Source organism: Carcharodon carcharias, chromosome 10 (genome assembly GCF_017639515.1).
Source record: "Carcharodon carcharias isolate sCarCar2 chromosome 10, sCarCar2.pri, whole genome shotgun sequence".
In the NCBI taxonomy this organism is placed as follows: domain Eukaryota; kingdom Metazoa; phylum Chordata; class Chondrichthyes; order Lamniformes; family Lamnidae; genus Carcharodon; species Carcharodon carcharias.
Window position 1 is genome coordinate 35,875,437 of NC_054476.1, and position 22,210 is coordinate 35,897,646.

At 42.4% G+C, this 22,210-nt stretch overlaps 1 protein-coding gene across 8 annotated transcripts in view; it reads right to left on the reverse strand.

The window, feature by feature from the left end:
• Window positions 1–22,210, reverse strand: part of tead1b (TEA domain family member 1b) — a 238,791-nt gene that overhangs the window by 157,966 nt on the left and 58,615 nt on the right. For 3 of the 8 annotated variants that reach the window (XM_041197556.1, XM_041197554.1, XM_041197555.1), the window contains one exon: window positions 1,067–1,321. The exons of 4 other annotated variants lie outside the window; for them this stretch is intronic. In XM_041197556.1, coding sequence (XP_041053490.1) covers window positions 1,067–1,214 — 148 coding nt within the window. In that variant the 5' untranslated portion in view covers window positions 1,215–1,321. Of the gene's footprint in view, window positions 1–1,066; window positions 1,322–22,210 lie in introns of those variants that run through there. One more of the 8 variants, XM_041197557.1, reaches the window with a different exon arrangement.

Consider the following 22,210-nt stretch of genomic DNA (forward strand, 5'->3'; position numbering starts at 1 on the left):
AAATGTGGCTGCCCTCTTTATTAACCCGCTTAACATAACAACAGAAGCTGTGCAATGAAACTTGATCGGCATGAAGCACTTTGTAGTATTTCTATACAGAACAGAAAGGGGCCGTTCGGCCCATCGTGCATTTGCTGGCTCTTTGAAAGAGCTATCCAATTAGTCCCATCTTCCCTGCTCTGTCCCCATACCCCTACAATTTTTCATTTTCAAGAATTTATCCAATTCTCTTTTGAAAGTTACCATTGTATCTACTGCAGGCAATTAATTTCAGATTCATTTCACTCACTGAGCAAAAAAAAAATTCTCATCCCCCCCCCAACCCTCTGATTCATTTTCCAATTATCTGAAATCTGCGTTCTCTGGTTACCCACTCCCCTACCATTGGAAACAATTTGTCCCTATTTATTTTATCAAAGCCTGGAAGAAGGCTCGTTTGAAATAACCTTAACTGATTAGCACAACACTGCATCAATAAGCTGCCTTTCCATTTGGAAAAAAACATTATCTTTACAGGAATTAACAGCACTGAATAAATTTCACAAACTGAATATTATTCCTGAACTAAAAATGGTCAGATGGCCTACTCTTTAAACATTTCTTGTAATATTGTCAAGCTACTTAACCCAGTCACCCTTCCCATCAACTGTCTCTCTCTTCCCTGGCCTAGTATTATCCTCCACAGCAGCTGCAAGACTTGCTTCAAGAGCACAATATTTGTTTTTTAAAATGCAATTCACTCAGAATGACAGCTGCACAGTGGCAAACTGCTGTTATTAGGACTTGCAAAGGGATGCAGAACACCATGTGCAAAAAAAATTCTCCTGGTTTCCATTACTTCATCCGAGAGCTATGTAGGGAGTCATTTGGAGTTAGGTTGGGTTGAGTTGGTGAGGGTAGGGGGGAGAAGAGGGAGGGGAAAGAAGAGATATGAGAGAGAGAGAGAGAGAGAGAGAGAGAGAGAGGGGGAGAGAGGGGGAGGCGCAGACAGAAGCACAGCTGATAGCAGCCATGAAACCGTCTGTTCCCAATATCATCTCCCTGCACTACACTCCCAGTGACTCACCATACATTTTGCCTTCATCTGAGAGAATGATTTTCCTCCTCCCACACGGTGGGTAGATGGCCAGGGCCTCCTGGAAGCTCTGCTCTATGTCAGGGCTCCAGACACCTTCTGCATCATTGTCCATCGGCTTATCAGCAGAATCTGTCATCCTCTCCAGGTTTTCGGCAGGGCTTTCGCTGCCGCTCCAGTTGTTGGAATCTATGGCGCTAGTGGATTTCTCCAAGCCTTAAGCCTGGAGCCCAACCAGAAGAAAATCTAGAGAAACAAAAACAATTATTTTGGTTTTTTTTGCCAAGTAAAGCAAGTGCATTTCCCTTCAAGTTGAGCTGCTCACTGTAAATATATACACATTGTCAAGCTTAACTAAGCAACCTCTTCAGTTTTACTTTACGAAGAGTTTCTACATGAAATTTACAGCACAAAAACAGGCCATTCATCCTAACTGGTGTGTGCCAGTGTTTGTGCTCCATACAAGCCTTCTGCACCTCACCCTGTCAGCATATCCTTCTATTCCTTTCTCCCTTGTCTGTTTGGATCAACCAACTTCCCTTAAGATGTATCTATGTTATCCATCTCAACCACTCCCTATGATAGCGAGTTCCACATTCCCACCACTTTCTGGGTAAAGACATTTCTTCTGAATTCCCTATTGGATTTACTAGTGTCTATCTTATGCTGATGGTCCCTAATTCTGTTCTTCCCCCACAAGTGGAAATATCTGCTCTATGTCTGCCATATTGAACTCTTTCATAATCTTAAAGACCTCATCAGGCCACCCCCCCCCCAGTCCTTTTTCAAGAGAAAAGAACCACAGCTTCTTCAGTCTGGTATCATTCCAGTAAATCTATTTTGCATTTCTCCAGTGCCTCTATTTTTTTAACGTACAAGGCCAAAACTGTATACAGTCATCCAAGTTTGGTCCAATCAAGGCCGATACAAGTTTAATATAACTTCTTTGTTTTCAATTCTACCCCTCTAGAAATTAAATCCAGTGTTTTATTTGTTTTTTCATTGGTCTTATTAACCTGTGTTGTCACTTCTGGTGATTTGTGAGGCTGTATCCCAAGATCCCTCTGCTCCTCTACCCAATTTAGACACTTAAATCAAGGGCATGGAGTTGCAGAAGAGATTCATTAAAATGACTGAGACCTCTTGTGCCAGACATCATAAGAGACTAGGGCACCTGGGGTTCAGCATCATGCAGCACAGGAGGAGGTTGTTCAGCCCATCCTGCCTATGCAGGCTCTTTGAAAGAGCTATCCAGTGGCTCCCATTCTCCTGCACTTTCCCCATAGCCCGCACAAGGCTTTCCTCTTTGAATATTTATTCAACTCTCGTTTAAAAGTTATTACTCAATCTGCTTCCATCACCCTTCCAGGCAGTGCATTCAGGTCATCATAAGTTACGGTGCAAAAAATAAATTCTTGCATCTCTCCCTATGGTTCTTTTGCCAATTATCTTAAAGCTGCATTCACTGGTTATTGATCCTCTTGCCAGCAAAATAGCAAAGGTTAGGATGACATTAGATAGAAGTGCAAGGGGTTTTAGTTGGGTAAATAGGGAGAAAGTATTTGCATTGGTCAGTGAGTCAGCTTTGGAGAGTGTAACTTTAAGATGCTCACCAGAACATGGAAAGGCGATGTTGTGAAAATTATCTTCTCTCCAATCATTAGGGCCTCTGGAAGTTATCTTATGAGGTGTATGCTGATCTGCTGAATTCCTTTGAGAAAGAACTGGGGCTGTTTCCAACTGAGATGGAGATCACTTCGTACAAGTAGCATGACATTAATCAAGGCCAGAATTATTTCCCTGACTAGTTACGATTGCCTAAGGGAGTCACAGTAGTTTTCTTTGCCTAGGTTTTTAAAATTGTGTAGTCTCAGGTGGGCTGGGGAGTATCTGTATTGTGGTGCACAAGCTATCAAAACTGTAAGGAACAAGGTGGTGGAACCAGGCAGCCTTATTCATATCAATTATTACACATTTGCTTGGAATAACCAGACAGAAACAAAAGGGGGAGCAGAATTTGCACTTTTTTGTTTATAAAAAAGGAAACAGATTATGATAAAGTGGAGTACCATGTATCTTTAAGAGAATGCAAGTGGACTAACCATGTGACAGTGCTGGCCAATCATTATACAGCACAGGCTACTGGTTAACTGTAAGTCTAGAGCTGGAGGTGGTTGTGAGAGCATGCAAGGATTTAGTGCTCTGCCTTCTGTTGCAATAAACAATCAGTTTGTTCTTATGTCAGTCTCTCTCCATTATTGACAGTGAGCGTCAACTAACAAGTGTATATAAAGGCTTGGAATTCAAGTTTACTTGACTAGTGAACTCAGACTCAAGACATAAAACAGATAAATATTTGCCAAAGTGAAAATTAAAAGTGTGCAGGGAAGGGATCAGCTGTTTTATCAAATTATCTTCACCATCACAAAGTCAGGATGGGTATCAATCTGGCTCAGATGCTGGCACCGGAACTGATAACAACCCAGGCTGCCATGACAATATAACATTAAACATGCACAGCATTGTTGGAGCTGTGGTCATTTGGATGGGATAATAAATCGAGCTGTCATCTGCCCCTTCAACTTGATGCTAGTTCATTGAAGAACAAGGAACTCTGTTACAATCCTGGCAACTCCTCTTAACAACATGAGATTAAGTCGACAGATTAACGGCCAATTTTACTGATATCAGCTTTTTATTCCATCTTATTTCGTCAATAATCTCATTTGCTTTTTTGTGGGATCATGCTATGCAGTGTGAAAAAACTTTTAAAAAAGTAATACATTCATCATGAATCACTGACACATCTTGATGACATGACAGAGCATGTTTTTAGTACCTCCAGAATTGACTATTGCAATGCATTCCTGATAGGCCTCCCATCTTCCACCTTGCGTAAACTTGAGGTCATCCAAAGCTCTGCTGCCAGCATCCTAGTTTACACCAAGTCCCATTCACCTGTCATTACTGTGCTCGCTGACTTACATTGGTTCCCAAACTGGCATGCTTCGATTTTAAAATTCTCATTCTTGTTTACAAATCCCTCAATGGCCTCATCCCTCCAATCTCCGTAACCTCCCACAAACCCTCCAAGACCATGCACTCCTCCAATTCTGGCCCCTTATGCATCCCTGATTTTAATGGCTCTACCATTGGCGGCCATGCCTTCAGCTGCCAAGACTCTAAAGCTGCCAAGACTCTTAAGCTCTGGAATTCCCTCCCTAAACCTCTGTCTCTCCACCTCTCCATTCTTGTTTAAGGGCTTCTGTAAAACCTACCTCTTTGACCAAGCCAGTAACTCCTTACATGGCTCAGTGTCAAATTTTGTTTGTTCATGCTCCTGTGGAAGGTTTAGTGCATTGAAGGTGCCACATAAATGCAAGTTGTTGTTACTTCAGGTATAACATTATTGAAGCTGACAGCAGACAGAGTTGGCTGCGTCGAATTGCAGTAACAGTGTGGGTATGATACCTTTTAGTTTGGTTTAAATTAAAAAAGACAGCTATACACTATTCTTTGTGAGATGTGGCCCTGTGCTAGTATCACATTACATTCGAGATTCACCACATATTAATTCGGGATAACTTATTTAAAGATCATATGTACAATTCAGCAAGAGTATAGAATTACAGGACTTAATAAATATTAAGTGAGGTCAACTACAACTAACTCCAGTCGATGTAATCTGCTTACATCTTAAAATCATAGAATCTTGCAGCACAGGTGAGCATTCAACCCACTGTGCCTGTGCTGGCTCTTTGAAACAGCTGTTCAATTTACTCGCAGCTTTATCCCCCTCCAGCTCAGCAAATTAGTTCTCTTCAAGTACATGCCCATTTGCCTTTTGAAAGTTCTACAAAATCTGCTTCCTCCACTATTTCAGGTTGTGCATTCCAGATCTTAACAGCACAAAAAAAATTTTTCCCTCATTTTCCCTCTATTTTTTGCCACTTATTTTACGTCTATGTCTTCTAATTGCCAATCCACTTACCAAAGGAAAGTCTTTCCCATACTTGCTTTAACAAGACCTTTCCTTTTTCATTAACTTCATTGTATCCATTATATTAATTTCTTCAGATACCGCATTTTCAAATCAAGTTTCTTTTCTACGCCCTCTCCTCAACACTCCAGTTAGTTATGTCTGATAACACCCACAACATAATAGAAAGACTTGCACCTTTCACTAGCTCAGGGCATCCCAAAGTGCTTTACAGCCAATGAACTAATTTTGAACTGTAGGAAATTCAGCAGCCAATTTCTAAGGTCCTACACACAGCAACGTGATAATGACCAGATAACGTATTCCCTTTTCATATGGTTGAAAGATAGATTTTGGCTTGACAGCAGCGTTCTGTTAGTGGAAAATACCACTCGTGTTGCTACCCCAATCAGGTAATTGCTCACTATGTTTTGTGCATACTTGAGAATGGGCTTAAGACAGCCACTTTCAGACCTGAAAAGTGCCCAGTCTATTTCAAATTACCTTGGAAGGGCAAGGTATCTCAAAAATCTGAGCAACAAATGAAGCTAGCTAGTCATTTCACGCTGCAGCTATGCAGTGGAAATACAAGTTGTATTTTCCACTAACAGGATGTTGCCATCAAGCCAAAAAGACGTTCTGTCTACCACACAAATGAGTAATTTGGTATATGAATTTCAGTGCTGGTACAATGCCAGGTACATAGGCCGTACGTGCCAAAGACTGGCGGATCGTATCAAACAGCACATCCCTTCCGCTGTTCACAACAGGCAGAGTACTGATCATACTCAACCAGCCCATGCTTACAAAATTCAGAACAAAGTCTAATATTAGATGTGATTCCGCGATTGGACAGCACTTGATGAACATTCCAGAGTGTGCTACTAATTACACTAACAACCTGTTTAAGGTATTAGTTACACTTGCTAGATGCTACATACATTCATATGAAGGGGCCTGTCCTTTGCAGGCAAAAAGAACATGTCCAAGTACAGCACCTTTTCTGAATTAAACAAAAGCATTGGGGACAATAGTTCCCTGGTGCATTCTCCATGGTAACACCTCAACCAGAGTCAACTTGCCAACCAATCAGAGTTTTTCTCAGAGTATAAATTGCTTCTCTATTTGAAATTTGGTGTTCTTGTGTCTGTCCTGATGAGTGCAAGACGAAAAGCTTTGACAGCATGTCTCTTTTTTCAGCAATACTCAAGTCTGTACTACCAAGTGACTATTATCCTGTGTGTTAAGTCAATGTGAAACATCAGAAGTAAACCAATTAAATTCACTACACACCCATTGTCAGGTTTTATTGCAAATAAACTTTAGATAAAGTCCCACATTAGAGGCCAGTGCGCAAAATTGAAGCAAAAGGGATTGGGGTAATATACTGGTGTGGACTGAGAATTGATTAACAGACAGGAAACAGAGGGTAGGAATAAATGGGTCTTTTTTGGAGTAGCAGGCAGTGACAAGTGGGGTACTGCAGGAATCAGTGCTTGGTCCCCAGCTATTCTCAATGGTTTAGATGAGGGAACCAACTGTAATACTCCCAAGTTTCCTGACGACACAAAACTAGGTGGGAACGTGAGTGGTGAGGAGGATGTAAAGAGGCTTCAAGGTGATTTAGACAAGTTGAATGAGTGGGCAAATACATGGCAGATGCAGTGTAACATGGGCAAGTGTGAAGTTATCCACTTCAGAATGGCAGAGTGTTATTTAAATGATGAAAGAGTGGGAAATGTTGATGTACAAAGGGACCTGGGTGTCCTTGTAAAGCAGTTACTGAAAGCAAGCATGCAGGTGCAGCAAGCAGTTAAGGCAGCAAATGGTATTTGGCCTTCATTGCGATAGGATTTGAGTACAGGAGCAAGGATGTCTTACTGCAGCTGTGCAGAGCCTTAATGAGGCCACGCCTCAGGTAGTGTGTGCAGTTTTTGTCTCCTTACTTAAGAAAGGATATACTTGCCGTAGAGGGAGTGCTGCAAAGGTTCACCAGACTGAATCCTCAGATGGCAGGATTGTCATATGAGGAGAGATTGGGTTGACTAGGCCTGCATTCACTGGAGTTTAGAAGAATGAGAGGGTATCTCATTGAAATATCTAAAATTCTGATAGGGCTGGACAGACTGGATGCAAAGATGATGTTTCCTCTGCCTAGGGGGTCTAGAACAAAGGGTCACAATCCCAGGATATGAGATAGGCCAATTTAGGACTGAGATGAGTAGCAATTTCTTCACTCAGTGGATGCTGAATCTGTGATATTCTGTACCACAGAAGGCTGCAGAGGTCATCACTGAATATATTTAAGAAGGAAATGATACATTTCTAGACACTAAAGGGGTATGAGGAGAGAGTGGGAGTATGGCATTGAGATAGTGGATCAGCCATTATCATATTGAATGGTGGAATAGGCTCAAAGGGCTGAAAGGCCTACTCCTGCTCCTATTTTTTGGTTTCTATGTTTCTAAACTGAATTACACACTCATCACAGAATCACAGTGCAGAAGGGGCCCTTCGGCCCATCAAGTTTGCACCAACATGTGAGAAACACCTGACCTACCTACCTAATCCCATTTATCAACACTTGGCTCATAGCCTTGAATGTTATGACGTGCCAAGTGCTCATCCAGGTACTTTTTAAAGGATGTGAGGCAACCCGTCTCCACCACCCTCCCAGGCAGTGCATTCCAGGCTGTCACCACCCCCTAGGTAAAAAAAATTTTCCTCACATCCCCCCTAAACCTCCTGCCCCTCACCTTGAACTTATGTCCCCTCTAGACTGGCCCTTCAACTAAGGGGAACAGCTGCTCCCTATCCACCCTGTTCATGCCCCTCATAATCTTGTACACCTCAGTCAGGTCGCCCCCCCCGCCCCCAGTCTTCTCTGCTCCAACGAAAACAACCCAAGTCTATCCAACCTCTTTTCATAACTTAAATGTTTCATCCCAGGCAACATCCTGGTGAATCTCCTCCACACCCCCTACAGTGCAATCACATCCTTCCTATAATGTGACGACCAGAAATGCACACAGTACTCCAGCTGTGGCTTCACCAAGGTTCTATATAACTCCAACATGACTTCCCTACTTTTGTAATCTATGCCACGATTGATAAAGGCAAGTGTCCCATATGCCTTTTTCACCACCACACTAACATGGCCCTCGGCCTTCACACACCAAGGTCCCTTTGTTCCTCAGAACTTCCTAGTGTCTTGCAATTCATTGAATGCTTCCTTGTCAAATTACTCCTTCCAAAGTGTATCACCTCACACTTTTCAGGGTTAAATTCCATCTGCCACTTATCTGCCCATTCGACCATCCCGTCTATATCTTCCTGTAGCCCAAGACACTCAACCTCACTATTGACCACCCGGTCAATCTTTGTGTCATCTACAAACTTACTAATCCTACCCCCCACATAGTCATCTATGTCGTTTATATAAATGACAAATAATAGGGGACCCAGCACAGATCCCTGCGGTACACCACTCGACACTGGCTTCCAGTCACTAAAGCATCCTTCTGTCATCACCCTCTGTCTTCTACAACTAAGCCAATTTTGAATCCACCTTATCAAATTACCCTGTATCCCATGTGCATTTGCCTTCTTTATGTCTCCCATGCGGGACCATGTCAAAGGCTTTAGTGAAATCCATATAAACTACATCAACTGCACTACCATCATCTACACACCTGGTCACCTCCTCAAAAAATTCAATCAAATTTGTTAGGTATGACCTCCCTCTGACAAAGCCATGCTGACTATCCCTGATCAAATCTTGCCTCTCCAAGTGGAGATGGATTCTCTCCTTCAGAATTTTCTCCAATAGTTTCCCTAGCACTGACGTGAGACTCACTGGCCTGTAGTTCCCTGGCTTATCTCTACAACGCTTCTTAAATAGCAGAACCAGTTCAGCTGTTCTCCAGTCCTCTGGCACCTACCCCATGGCCAGAGAGGAATTAAAAATTTGGGTCAGAGCCCTGCAATCTCCTCCCTTGCCTCCTTCAGCAGTCTGGGACACAAATCGTCCAGACCTGGAGACTTGTCCACTTATAAGCCTGCCAACACCTCCAATACCTTGTCATTCCCTATATCAATTTGCTTAAGAACCTCGCAGTCTCTCTCCCAGAGTTCGATACCTTCATCCTCATTCTCTTGGATGAAGATGGATGTGAAGTATTCATTTAACACTCTAGCAATGTGCTCTGGCTCCACTCAGATTGCCCCCTTGGTCCCTTATGGGCCCTACTCTTTCCCTGGTTATCCTCTTCCCATCGATATACTTATAGAATATCTTGGGATTTTCCCTTTTACCAGCCGGATCTTTCTCATATCCCCTCTTTGCTCTCCTGATTGTTTTCTTAAGCTCCACCCTGTACTTTCCAGCTCTCCATGATTCTCCCCTTCACCTCCTTAATCAGTACGTTTTATGGCTTTGCTCCCTCCCAGTCTCTGTAACCAGAGCCCTATTTTTCTTCACTCTCTCCCTCTCTCTATCCAATCTTTCTTACCCTCTTTCCTTTTCACTTCCTTTGCCTGATTTGACATTCAATTCATCATTCCAGCTTGCACTTTCTGATTCTGGCTCCTTGGTGTTTATTTCAATATACTTCACTCTGATTGGTAAACAAGGCATATAGGCTGAAATTTAATGCGCTTGCTGGGGCTGGCAATGATGTGGGGAGGTCGGGAGTGTCCGCAACTGATTCCTAGCAGCAGGAACATTCTTTATTGAAGGGTGGGAAGGGCTTGACACATGAATTCAGCCCACTGCTGGCAAAATGTCAATTAGAATTTTATTGGTCAGCAGTTCTTGGGAGGAATTCTGCCCAACTGGTGCCTTGATTGAGTGGGAGGCCTGACACTTTCCAGGTAAGTGCCTGTTTGAACTTAAATAGCCTCGGGCCTCCCAGAGAGAAGTGACTGGGGACTCCTGCCAGTTTTCCAAGCAGTGGGAGAGTGCCCATCACACAAACTAAATTTCGCCTAGGGGTTACCTAGTCACTAAGATCATACAACTGAGGCCATTGCACTGTATCCGTCTCCCATTTACAGCAAATTCTGGCACATTATCCGTGAAATGAGACTAGGAGTTTAATGGGGGGACTGGGCACTTTGAAAGAACCAGCGTTCTTTGGCTGGTTAGAGTAAGGCCGGCTAATGAAACTCAAGGTAGCTTTATGCCAGTAAAGGTTTAAATCAACCACATTCATAGATTTTAAAACATTTTTTTTAAAACGGATGTGAGAATTGCTGACCAAGATTTATTGCCCATCCCTAACTACACTTGAGAAGGTGATGGTGAGCTGTCATATTGAACAGTGTGGTTTGCTGGGCCATTTCAATGGTAGTTAAGAGTTAAACACGTTGCTGTGGGTCCGAAGTCTTACATCATCCAGACCAGGTAAGGACAGCAGGTTTCCTTCCCCAATGGATATTAGTGAACCGGATTTTGTAGGTGATGGCATTCCCATGCGCCTGTTGCCCTTATCCTTCCAGGTGGTAGAGGTCAGGGTTTGAATGATGCTGAAGGAAGCTTGCCAAATTGCTGCAGTACATCTTATGTGTAGTGAACACTGCTTGTCAGCAGTGGAGGGAGTGAATGTTGAAGGTGGTGGATGGGCTGCCAATCAAGCGAGCTACTTTGTCCTGGATGGTGTCGAGCTTCTCGAGTGTTGTTGGAGCTACACTCACCCAGGCATGTGGAGGGTATTCCATCACACACCTGACTTGTGCCTTGTAGATGATGTAAAGCCTTTGGGGAGTCAGGAGGAGAGTTACACACCACAGACTTCCCTGCCTCCAACCAGCTCTTGTAACCACAGCATAGCGGTTACAATATGGTTTGTCAAATTAAATTTCTCAATGATCAATGGCAACCCCCCCCCCAGGATGGTGGGGTGGTTCAACAAAGGTAATGCCATTGAATACCATAGGGTGATGGTAAGATTCCCTTCTATTGTAGGTAGTCATTGTCTGGCACTTGGTGTACCACGAATGTTACTTACCACTTATCAGCCCAAACTTTAATGTTTTTCAGGTCTTGCTGCATGCTGGTGTGGACTGATTCAATATATGAGGAGGCATAAATGGTGATGCACCAACAGAGAACATCCGGACTTTTCACCTTATGATTGGGTGAAGGCCAATGATGAAGCAGTTGAAGCAGATTTTCGACACTACCCTGAAGAACTGTGGTGTCCTGGGGCTGAGATGATTGACTTCCAACAATCACAGCCATCTTCCTTTGTGCTAGGTATGACTCCAACCAGTGGACAGTTTCCCCCGATTCATATTTACTTCAATTTTGCTAACATGCCTTGGAGCCACACTGGGTTAAATGCAGCCTTGATGGCAAGTCAAGGGCAGTCACTCTCACCTCTTGAGTTCAGCTCATTTGTCCATATCTAGGTAATTTTTCACATTGTCAGGTAGATGGGGGTGTTGTAGCTGTACTGGAACAGCTTGGCAAGGAGCATGGCTAGTTCTGGAACACAAGTTTTTAGTACCACTGTGGGAGATGTTGTCAGGGCCATAGCCTTTGCTGCATCCAGTGTCTTCAGCCATTTCTTGATGTCATGTGGAGTGAATCAAATTAGCTGAAGACTTTTACAGTACACTAAGTTTCATGGTCACGAATACTGAGACTATATTTTTATTCCAGATTTATTTAATTAATTGAATGTAAATTCCCCAGCTGCCATGATGGGACTTGAACTTGTGCCTCTGGATCGTTAGTGCAGCCCTAAGATTACTGGTCCAATAATATAATCAATAAACTACCCCTAATCCAAGTGATTTGCCAAAATGGAAATAGAAATATATTAAAAATATAATGAGATTGTACATGGAATCCTCAGGTTGATCTGGGGAATTTGAGTAGCACCTTCTACAAGTTCACCAACAGTGCAAGTCCAAAATGTGGGGCCTTCATAGGCCCAGAATTCATCCCCAGCCATCTGCTATTTTGTGACATTATGACCAGGACTTACCCCCTCCCCCGAGTACTTTGTTCCTTGTGGAACAGCTACACTTCATTGCAAGGTGAATGTGTGGGTGAGGGTATGGTCAGCGTTGAAAGTCCTAAGAGCTTAGAATTGCTGGGTGAGGTGCGTAATGAATGCCAAGAGAAATTCCAGAATCTAATGTAGGTTTTCAAAACAATTCAGATTTCAGAAAACACAACTGAAATAGTTAAGCATGCAGCATACAATTCAACAGAATTCGCCCGAAAAAAAAAATCTATTGATTTTGTTCCTGACTTCACTTTCCTCTCTTCCCCTGCAGAAAATTCTCTTCATGCATCATAAATGCATCATAAGCTGCAAATCACAGGCAGCAGCTTGTTAAAGAAAGCTGGGAGCATAGGATTGTTCTAGAATGTCTGGGCTGAAAATGACAGGCGGTGGGGTGGGGCTGGGAGAGGCTGGGGGCAGGGAGGGCAAGAAAGCCAGAGGAAAGCTCTAAAAGTAAGAGAGCAGAATACTAATGAGTGCCCTTCAGTGAATTCCTCCCTTTTTTTTTGCAACTTGAATGCTGACAGTGCACTTGACTTGCAAGCCTTCCATTCCAGCCACTATAATGCTCCCTCAATCCTGCACCACAGCAAAAAGAGCTGAAAACAACAGTAATCACTTTCAGCACAGAGGCGAATATAATGCAGCCATTTATCTCTAAACTGCACCCTGATGTTAATAATAAGAAAAATAATGTGTTTTTCATCATAAAATATCATGAAGGAGCACATTAGTAAAATGTTCCCTTTAAGTTTTCTACCCAATAGTACAGAATCCCGTCACAACTTAAACAGAAACTACATTGTGGTCCATTTGGAAAGAATAAAATTAATTACCAGAAGGGAATAAAAGAAGAATAGTCAGAAGTCGGAGCACTTAACAAATAACTCGTTGTGGAGTCAATTCAATGTCTAATATTGGAGAAGAATAAACCTCAATAAGATGAAATTCTGACTTGAAAAGCAGAATGTGCGTGTTCCCTTCCCCAACTGTGCATGTCCGATATCTGGGGAAAGGGGTGTCCAGAATTGATGCAAGTTAATGTTTTTACAAGTTGACTGCATCCACTCGAGATTCCCTGATCTACCCTTTCTTCAGCTGTGGCTCAGTTAGTAACTTGCTTGCTTCTAAGTCAGAAGGTTTAGGTTTAAATCTCGGCACCTAAACTCATAAATCCAGGGTGACAATGCCAGTGCAGTCCTGAGGGAGTAATGCACTGTCAGAGGTGTGGCTTTCGGGTGAGGTGTTAAACCGAGACCCCCTCTTCACCACCCATCTGCCCTCTCACTTGGATTTAAAATTCAGCTAGCCTGTCACTGCTCTAAGAGACACAGAGGAGTTAAATAATTATTCCTCAACCAACATAACAAAAACAGATAATCTCATTGCTGCTTGTAGGACTTGCTGTGCACAAATTTCCTATAGCACGGGTAGCGTGTCAAGATGTCTTTCACTGTTGGGATGTACAGAGGTCACAAAAGGCGTGATTTAAATCAAAATCTTTCTTTCTTTCTTGCAGCAAACACTATGAATGATGTAATAACAGCTGCACAACAGCTTTGGAGCTTACCATTTCAAATCTGTGCAAAGTAAACTAAGTGCTTTCTGCAAGAAAAGTTACACATTGCAACACCAGTAAGAAACTTGCACCTTGTTGTCTCAATCGGAATCAAACCTATAACAATTATTAAATTAATGAAAACATTTTGAGTGTCAGTGTGAATGCAATTTATAGAGACATTAGGGGTATGGTAACATAGCGGTCATGTTCGTTGACTAGTAATCCAAAAGCCTGGATTAATGACCCACTGACACGAGTTCAAACCCCACCATAGTAAATGGGGAATTTAAATTCAGTTAATTGAATAAGGCTAGAATAAAAAGCTGATCTCAGTAATGGTGGCCATGAAACAACAGGATTGTTGTAAAAACCCAACTGGTTCAGTAATGTCCTTCATGGAAAGAAATCTGCCATCCTATAAATATATATGACTCCAGACCCACAGCAATGTGATTGACTCCTAACTTCCCTCTAAAATGGCCTAGCCAGCTACTCAGTTATATTCAAGAGGGTGCCGCCGGCATCATCTTCCCAAAGGCAATTAGGAATAAGTAATAAATGTTGGGATTGCCAGCGACACCTTCACCCAATGACTGATTTTTTTTTAAAAGTTCAGCAAAACCTAACCTGAATACTTGAGACAAGTACCATAGATGCTCATAGATCAGATGAAAATGGCAGGGGTGGGGTGGAGAGCGAGGAGATTCATGTGGATCATAAACACTGGCATGGACTCATTGGGCTGAATGTCCTGCTTCTGTGCTGTAAAATTCAATGTAATTTGATAGCATAGAATTTTGCTTTCTTGACGTAAAACTGCGCCTGAATGCAAGAGAGATCATGGAATTGGGTGGGAAGTAAAGGGCTGAGATTCAATATCAGTGATAGCATGCAACTGACACTGTCGCCTGTTCTACACCTGACCTGTTGCTCCTTTCTACTAACTTCACACACTGGGTACAACGGACAGCCAACTTGCTACCGTCCTTTTCGTCCCACAAATTAAGTTGAATTTCGCCCATGCACTCTGCTCCTCCCTCACCCAGTGAATTCAAGTATTTTCAAATATCAAATTCAAGCTCACTTGAATATTTTTCAGGCATGATAAAGTCTTATTACAACAATAACTTGCATTTATATACCACCTTTAATCTAATAAAATGTTTGAAGATCCTTCACAGAAGTGATCAAAGAGAATTTGACACCAAGTTACATAAGGAGATGTTAGGATTCGGGAGGTGGGGGCTTGGGGGGTAGGTTCTAAACTCAACCAAAAGTCTACTACCTTTTGTCCTAATTTGCACCAAGTCCCACTGACTCATCACTCGCTGACCTACACTGCTCCTGGTTAAGCAACACACTGATTTTAAAATTCTCAACCCTGCTTTTGAATCCCTCCATGGCCTCACCCCTCCCCATCTCTAAAATCTCCTCCAGCCCTAGGCTTCCTAAGATATTGCACACATCTAATTCTGGTCTCTTAAACATCCACAATTTTAATTGCTCAACACCACTTTCTCAAGGAATGGAATGGGCAATAAATGCTTCCGATTAGGCACTTTACAGCCTTCTGGACATAACATTGAGTTCAACAACTTCAGATCATGAACTCTCTCTTCCATCCTCACCCCTTTTTAATCCCCCTTTTTCAAACATTTATTTTTTAATTTTTATATATTCTTTCCCACCTATTTTTTTAAATCTATTTCCATTCATTGTTTTATCCCCACCTTTTAGCCTATTTCGATCTTTTCTCCCACACCATACCCTCACCCCACCCCACCCCTACCAGGGTCATCTGTCACTTGCTCATCCTGCTTTCCACTCAATGTCACCATTAGCACCTCCTTTAGCCATTTTCACCACCACCCCTTTGACCTTTTGTTTATGACATCTTTTGCAATCTCTCCATCACCTCCACCTATCACTGGCCTTCTATCCAGCTTCACCTGTCCCCAGCCCTCTTCTTCTGATGAAGAGTCACATGGACTTGAAACGTTAACTCTGTCTTCCTCTCCACAGATACTGTCAAACCTGCTGAGTTTTTCCAGCAATTTTTGTTTTTGTTTTTTTCCCCTTAAACAATATATATTTCACCACATTTTTACTTCTCTTTAGCTCTGAAGAAGTCATAGGGACTCAAAACGTTAACTCTGTCTTTCTCTCCATAGATGCTGTCAGACCTGCTGAGTTTTTCCAGCAATTTTTGTTTTTGCAATAAATGCTGGCCTTACCAAGGCTGTTCAAATCCCAAGAACTAACTTTAAAAGATCATTAGCAGCCATGTCTTCAGCTGCCTAGGCCGTAAACTCTAGAATTCCATCCTTAAACCTCTCTTCCTCTCTCCCACCCTTTCCTTCTTCAAGATGCTGCTTAAAAACTACTCCTTTGGCCAAGTTTTTAATCATCTGTCCTAATTTCTCCTTAAGTGGTGGAGTGCAAAATTTTTTTTGATAAAACTCCTGAAGCACATTGGGGCATTTTACTGCATCAAAGGTGCTATATAAATGCAAGTTGTTGTTGATGACAGGAGGCTTCTCCAATTTGATGGGAGAACTATCGGCTCAGCCAAGTAAAATGCACTTTTCTAAATACAGATTCAAAACAGCCGCCTTCAGCAAAGGCCTCCCTCCCTGTTACTGTGCTGCCCCCACCCACACATGGTTTGACTTTAGTCACTTGCATCAGCCAGGAAGAACTGCACCTTGAATAGAAGAGCATCAGATTTCAAAATGGTAATCTGAATCAAACACGTGCCCCAGGATCTGTGCACCTTTACAAAGGAACCTCTGAAGAACAATCGGGAGTATTATACAGTACCCAGTGATACAATTAATCTAGAGATGACAGACTACATTACATGGTCAACATTTAGCTTTGTCACACGCACTAGAACTATTTCACAGCTGTTCTGTGCAGTAAATCCGACACTTCAGTATTCAAGTTCTCCAATGTATGAAACCACAGGTTATACTACAGTGCTAGCCCATAAACTCTATTACAATAGCTGGTGTCTATAACTTGCAATTTTATTTCCTGCCACAGAACAGAGACGGGAATTAATTTTAATTCTATTTCAAACACTGTTCCACATTAATATTTATTTATGCACAGGCAGTTCAGGTAACTGTGTATGCAAAGAAAGAATTCAGAAGAATGATCATTGTTTTGTGGCCAATTATATGAAATGCACAACACAGAACCAGGCCATTCAGCCCAACTGATCTATGCTAATTTGTCAATTTGCTCACAGTCAGCTCCCACAAAGAATGATGAGGTTAAAGACCACTTATCAATTTGGGTGAAGTATACAAAATGGATCCTGACATCAGGTAGCAGTCCCCTGCTGGCCTTGGAATAGAATCACCTTATCTTTAATATCATTTCAACCAGTGAAGAGGGCCCCAGTTTAAGATATCATCCGAAGTGCGGCTCCTACGATGAGCATCACTCCCTCAGTACTGCAGTGGGAGTGTCCACCTAGATTAAATGCTCAGGATTGGACATGAATTATCCATCACAAATGTGCGTTGAAAATCTTCGAGATACCCATGTGTGTCTTCGGTGAAAAGCATACTTGCTTAAAAATATTTTTAAATTTAAATTGTGAGATATAAATTGGAATAGCAGTGACATGCATTTGAAGTAAACATAAAAAAATGGGGCTGGAGTAGGCCATTTGCCCTTCAAGACACTGCAAGCAAACTCAAAAGTGACAAGTCGTTAGGGAAAGAGATTCCCCAGCCTCGAAGTTACTATTAGTAATTCGAGCAGATTTCCTAAAACAGTGCAAACACTCCAAAAAAGTATTTCATTGGCCCTAAAGTGTTTTGGGATGTTTTAAGGCACTATATATATGTAACCTGCAGCACTGGAACTGGCCATTTGACCCAACTTGAACAATGTTGGTGTCTATGCCCCACACTAGTTTAATCGTCTTCAAACCAGAGACTTTCAACTTGAAATCTATTAACCTGTTAAATTAGCAGAGGATTACCATACCAACGCATAAACAAAAAAACAGTACTACTTAAATGGAGAGCGGCTGCATTATTCTGAGGTGCAGAGGGATCTAGGTGTTCTAGCACATGAGTCTCAAAAAGTTAGTAATCAGCAAGTAATTAGGAAGGCTAATGGAATGCTATCCTTTATTATGAGAGGGGTTGAACTTAAAAGTAAGGGAGTTATACTGTGTGCAGTTTTGGTTTCCTTATTTAAGGAAGGATGTAAATGCATTGGAGGCGGTTCAAAGGAGGTTTACTAGATTGATACCTGGAATAAATGGGTTGTCTTATGAGGAAAGGTTGGAGACTGGGCTTGTTTCCACTGGAGTTTAGAAGAGTGAGGGCTGATTTGATTGAAATATACAAGATCCTGAGTGGTGGATGTGAACAGAATGTTTCCTCTTGTGGGTGAGTCCAGAACTAGGGGGCACTATTTTAAAATTAGGGGTGGCCCTTTTAGGAGAGAGATGAGGAGAAATTTTTTCTCTAAGGATTGTGTGACTTTGGAATTCTCTGCCTCAGCTGATGGTGGAGGAGGGGTCATTGAATATTTTTAAGGCAGAGAAAGATAGATTTTCGTCAGGCAAAGGAATGAAAGTTTATCAGGATTAGGTGGGAATGTGGAAATTGAAAGACAAACAGATTAGCATGATCCTATTGAATGGAGGAGCAGGCTTGAGAGGCCGAATGGTCTACTCCTGTTCCTGTTTATGTTCTTAAGTTAATACCCACTGACAGCGCTAACTGTTCAGACTTAAAAACCTGAATTAAATCTCTATCTGCAAACAGAGATGCACATGGTTATTAACACAGGAGGACCATGACAACTACAAAAAAATATTCATTTCAATATGCACAACAGAGGAATTAGGAAAATTTGTTTCTTTTTCTGGAGGAAAACTAACATCACCTTTTTGGTGATGGTGGTGGTCGCGGGCGGGGGAGGGGGGGGGTTGTTGTTTGGGAGAAGGTATATGGACATTACCAGGAGGAAAACACATCTTTGACATGAAGAAATGAAGAAAAAGGATTTACAAGGAAGATACCAGAATTGAAAGGTTGCGATTATCAGGAAAGAATGAACAAGCTGGGCCTCCTTTCCCTAGAAAAGAGAAGCTTGATGCGTAATCTGATAGGAGTCTTTAAAATTATGAAGGGGTTTGATAGGTTAGATTTAGAGATGTTTTCACTTATGACAGGAAGACCAGAACAAGGAGCCATAAATATAAGATAGTCACTGATAAATCTGTTGTATGTGCCTGAACGCCATTGTAATGTAAAGGTGCTCGGCAGAGCAAGAATTCATGCGGGGCTGGAAAATAGCACTGCCCATGGTCCGATGTATAGAGTCACATGGAAATAGGTTCGGAGAACAGTCTAGCAGGAACCTGCATGGAAGCAGCACCATGCATAACAATTATTGAATCTGTACATAGTTAAGGATTACCAACAAATGGTTCATGTTTAAAAACTTACAAGCCTCAAGATTTTATCAATGAGACACCAAACAATGAACTCATAACACAACAAAATCCAATAGGGAATTCAGAACAATCTCCATTACCCAGCGAGTGGTGATATTGTGAAACTCGGCACTGCATAGAGTAGTTGAGGTAAATAGCATCGATGCATTTTAGTGGCAGCTACACAAGGGGGAATGGAATGGAATGGAAGGTGATATTGCATGAAGAGGGGTGGGAGGGTGTAAAGCATGAATACCAAAATGGCCCAGTTGGGCAAAATGGTCTTTTCCTGTGCTAAAAGATTCTATGTAATTCTTCAGCTAGCAGCTTTGTGCTGGTAGGGTACCCAGTTCTCCACGTGATGTAAACAAGAGTCTAGTGTAAGACTAGAGTGAGCCTTTGATCTACAGCATGTCTCTCCATATAACAAGAGATTCTATTCTCCCCGCTGATCTCTGGTTTAAAAGAGTCAATATTTTCAGCACACCGAAGACTGTAATCAAATCTCCTGCTTGTGCATTTTAAATTTCATCAGTAATAAAAAGGAATGAAACATCAGGCGGGGCAAGTAGTTTTCTTCTAGTTTACATGAACCCTAATATGTTAAAAGGAACGAAAAAATTAAGCCGATTTACCAAACCCATTAATTATCCCATATTCTCTCTCCCTAATTCTCTATTTTAATGTTATTTCTCACCTAGAAAAGAATCTTGCAGCACTGGAGGCCATTCGGCCCATTATGTCAGTGCTGGCTCTTTGAAACTATCTTTGGAATCATAGAATAATACAGCACAGAAGCAGGCCATTACATCCATCAAGGCCATGCCGACTCCTTCCCCTTATCCCCACTATTTTTTTACTCCTTTAGTATTCATCTATTTCCCTCTCAAAAGCTATTACCCAACATGAATCCATTGCCCTTTCAGCAACACATTCCAGATCACAACTCACTACAACAGATGAGAGGATGCTTTTTCATGGCCTTGTATACGACTGGCTGCAACTCTGGAATGGAATCAACAGGATGTCCACAAGTCTTGCTTCAAACCTTCCCTAATCGGTGGGCAAGCAGAACTAGTCGCATTCTAATGCAACGCGTGAGAGTTTAGTTTGGGCACTGCCTGTGATTTGGTCCTTCAGTTTTGTCGGCTTTGATACGCTCAACAGTTCAGACAAAATAGCACAGTGTCTTTGATAGCTGGGTCAGAATCTGTTACCCTGCATACCCAGTAGCTCAAGGTGGTCCCCCAGAAGTGACTCAATATCTATAAAGGATCACCCCCGGCAACATCACTCCATCCCAATGTGGCAGATCTTGGTCAGAGTGTGCAAGTACCTCCTTTAATCTTTTTGGCCTCCCTCCACACTAGAAATCATTCTATTTATAGGCAGACAGGAAGGCGCATGCACACGCATAGACAGGCGTGTGCATGCACACAGACAGGCAAGCAGGCACACAGACAGGCAGGCAGGCACACAGACAGGCAGGCAGGCAGGCACACAGACAGGCAGGCAGGCACACAGACAGGCAGGCAGGCACACAGACAGGCAGGCAGGCACACAGACAGGCAGGCAGGCACACAGACAGGCAGGCAGGCACACAGACAGGCAGGCAGGCACACAGACAGGCAGGCAGGCACACAGACAGGCAGGCAGGCACACAGACAGGCAGGCAGGCACACAGACAGGCAGGCAGGCACACAGACAGGCAGGCAGGCACACAGGCAGGCAGGCAGGCACACAGGCAGGCAGGCACACAGGCAGGCAGGCACACAAGAACATCACTGCTATTTTGGGTCTTAATCCCTTTCATCTGGACAAGTTTTGAGTAGAACACAAGCTACTACCAGCACAGATCTAAAGAACCAAACATTTAAAGAACAAATGTTCTTTGCCTCTTTAATATAAAAAGAGACAAGCCAACTCACAGCAGGTTGGCGCACACCTTAAAATATGCATTAAACTACCATGGGTTTATTTCTGCAACTTTGTGAAGTTATAATGAGCAGCTGGCACTTGCAAACCAATTCCATCTGGTACACTACATGTTGCTGATCTTAATTTACTGACTTGGAATAAACAGGAGGTAGGGGATGCAAATAACTCAGGGTAAGTAACACCAGGAGTATAAATATCATAACCAAAAATGATCTTCCCCTACAGATGGTGCCCAAGCAGGAGATACAGTTAATTGTTGAAAGATCAGCAAGACCTAAAAGGGGCGAGAAGAATTATCAGAAAACACAGCTCTTGAACATGGCCAACAGGAGAGGAATTAATGGGAGGGAGACGGTTGCTTAGAAGCAAAATGGAAAAGGGGAGCTATTGGAGGTAAGCCATCCACCTGGCAGGAAAGAATTAAAAGCATACAAAATCCTGGACTTCATAAATAGAGGCACAGAATTCAAAAGCAAGGAAGTTACGCTGAACGTTTAAAATCACTGGTTAGGCCTCAGCTGGAATGGTCTCCAATTCTGTGTACCGTATTTTAAGAAAGATGCCCAGGCCTTGGAGGGAGAAATAATACTGAACAACAGGGTTGAGGCGCTTTAATTATGAAGACAAACTAGGCAGCAAAACTGAAGTTCCTTTCATCAGAACATAATGAAAGTGATCTAATAGAGATCTTCAAAAGTGGAAGTATTGACAAAGTAGATCAGAAAATCTACTCCCACTACTGGTGGATCAGGAACATCAATTTAGTACTGTAATCAAACGGATAAACAGATTCAGAGAAACCTTTTATTGGCATTGAGGGTTATGAGGACATAGGTTACCTGGCCAGAAAGAACTGCGCAAACAGAAGCCACACTAACATAAAAAACAAGGAAATTAATAACAATTTGAAAAATAAAAATAAAAAGGGAACGGGGAAAGGACAAAGAGAGAACGAGAGGAAGAGAGAAAATAAATGGCTTTCTCATGACTTCAGGATATCCCAAAGCACTTCACAGCCTTATTTTTTGAGCATCACAACCATTGTAATGTAAGAAATGTTTTTTTTAAGGTGTTAGAAGGGCAGCTGAGGGAAGCTGAAAGGGCAGGCAGCACTCGATTTAAGGCCTCGCCCAAAAGCAGCAGCTCAAACAGTGCAGCACTCCCTCAAAACTGC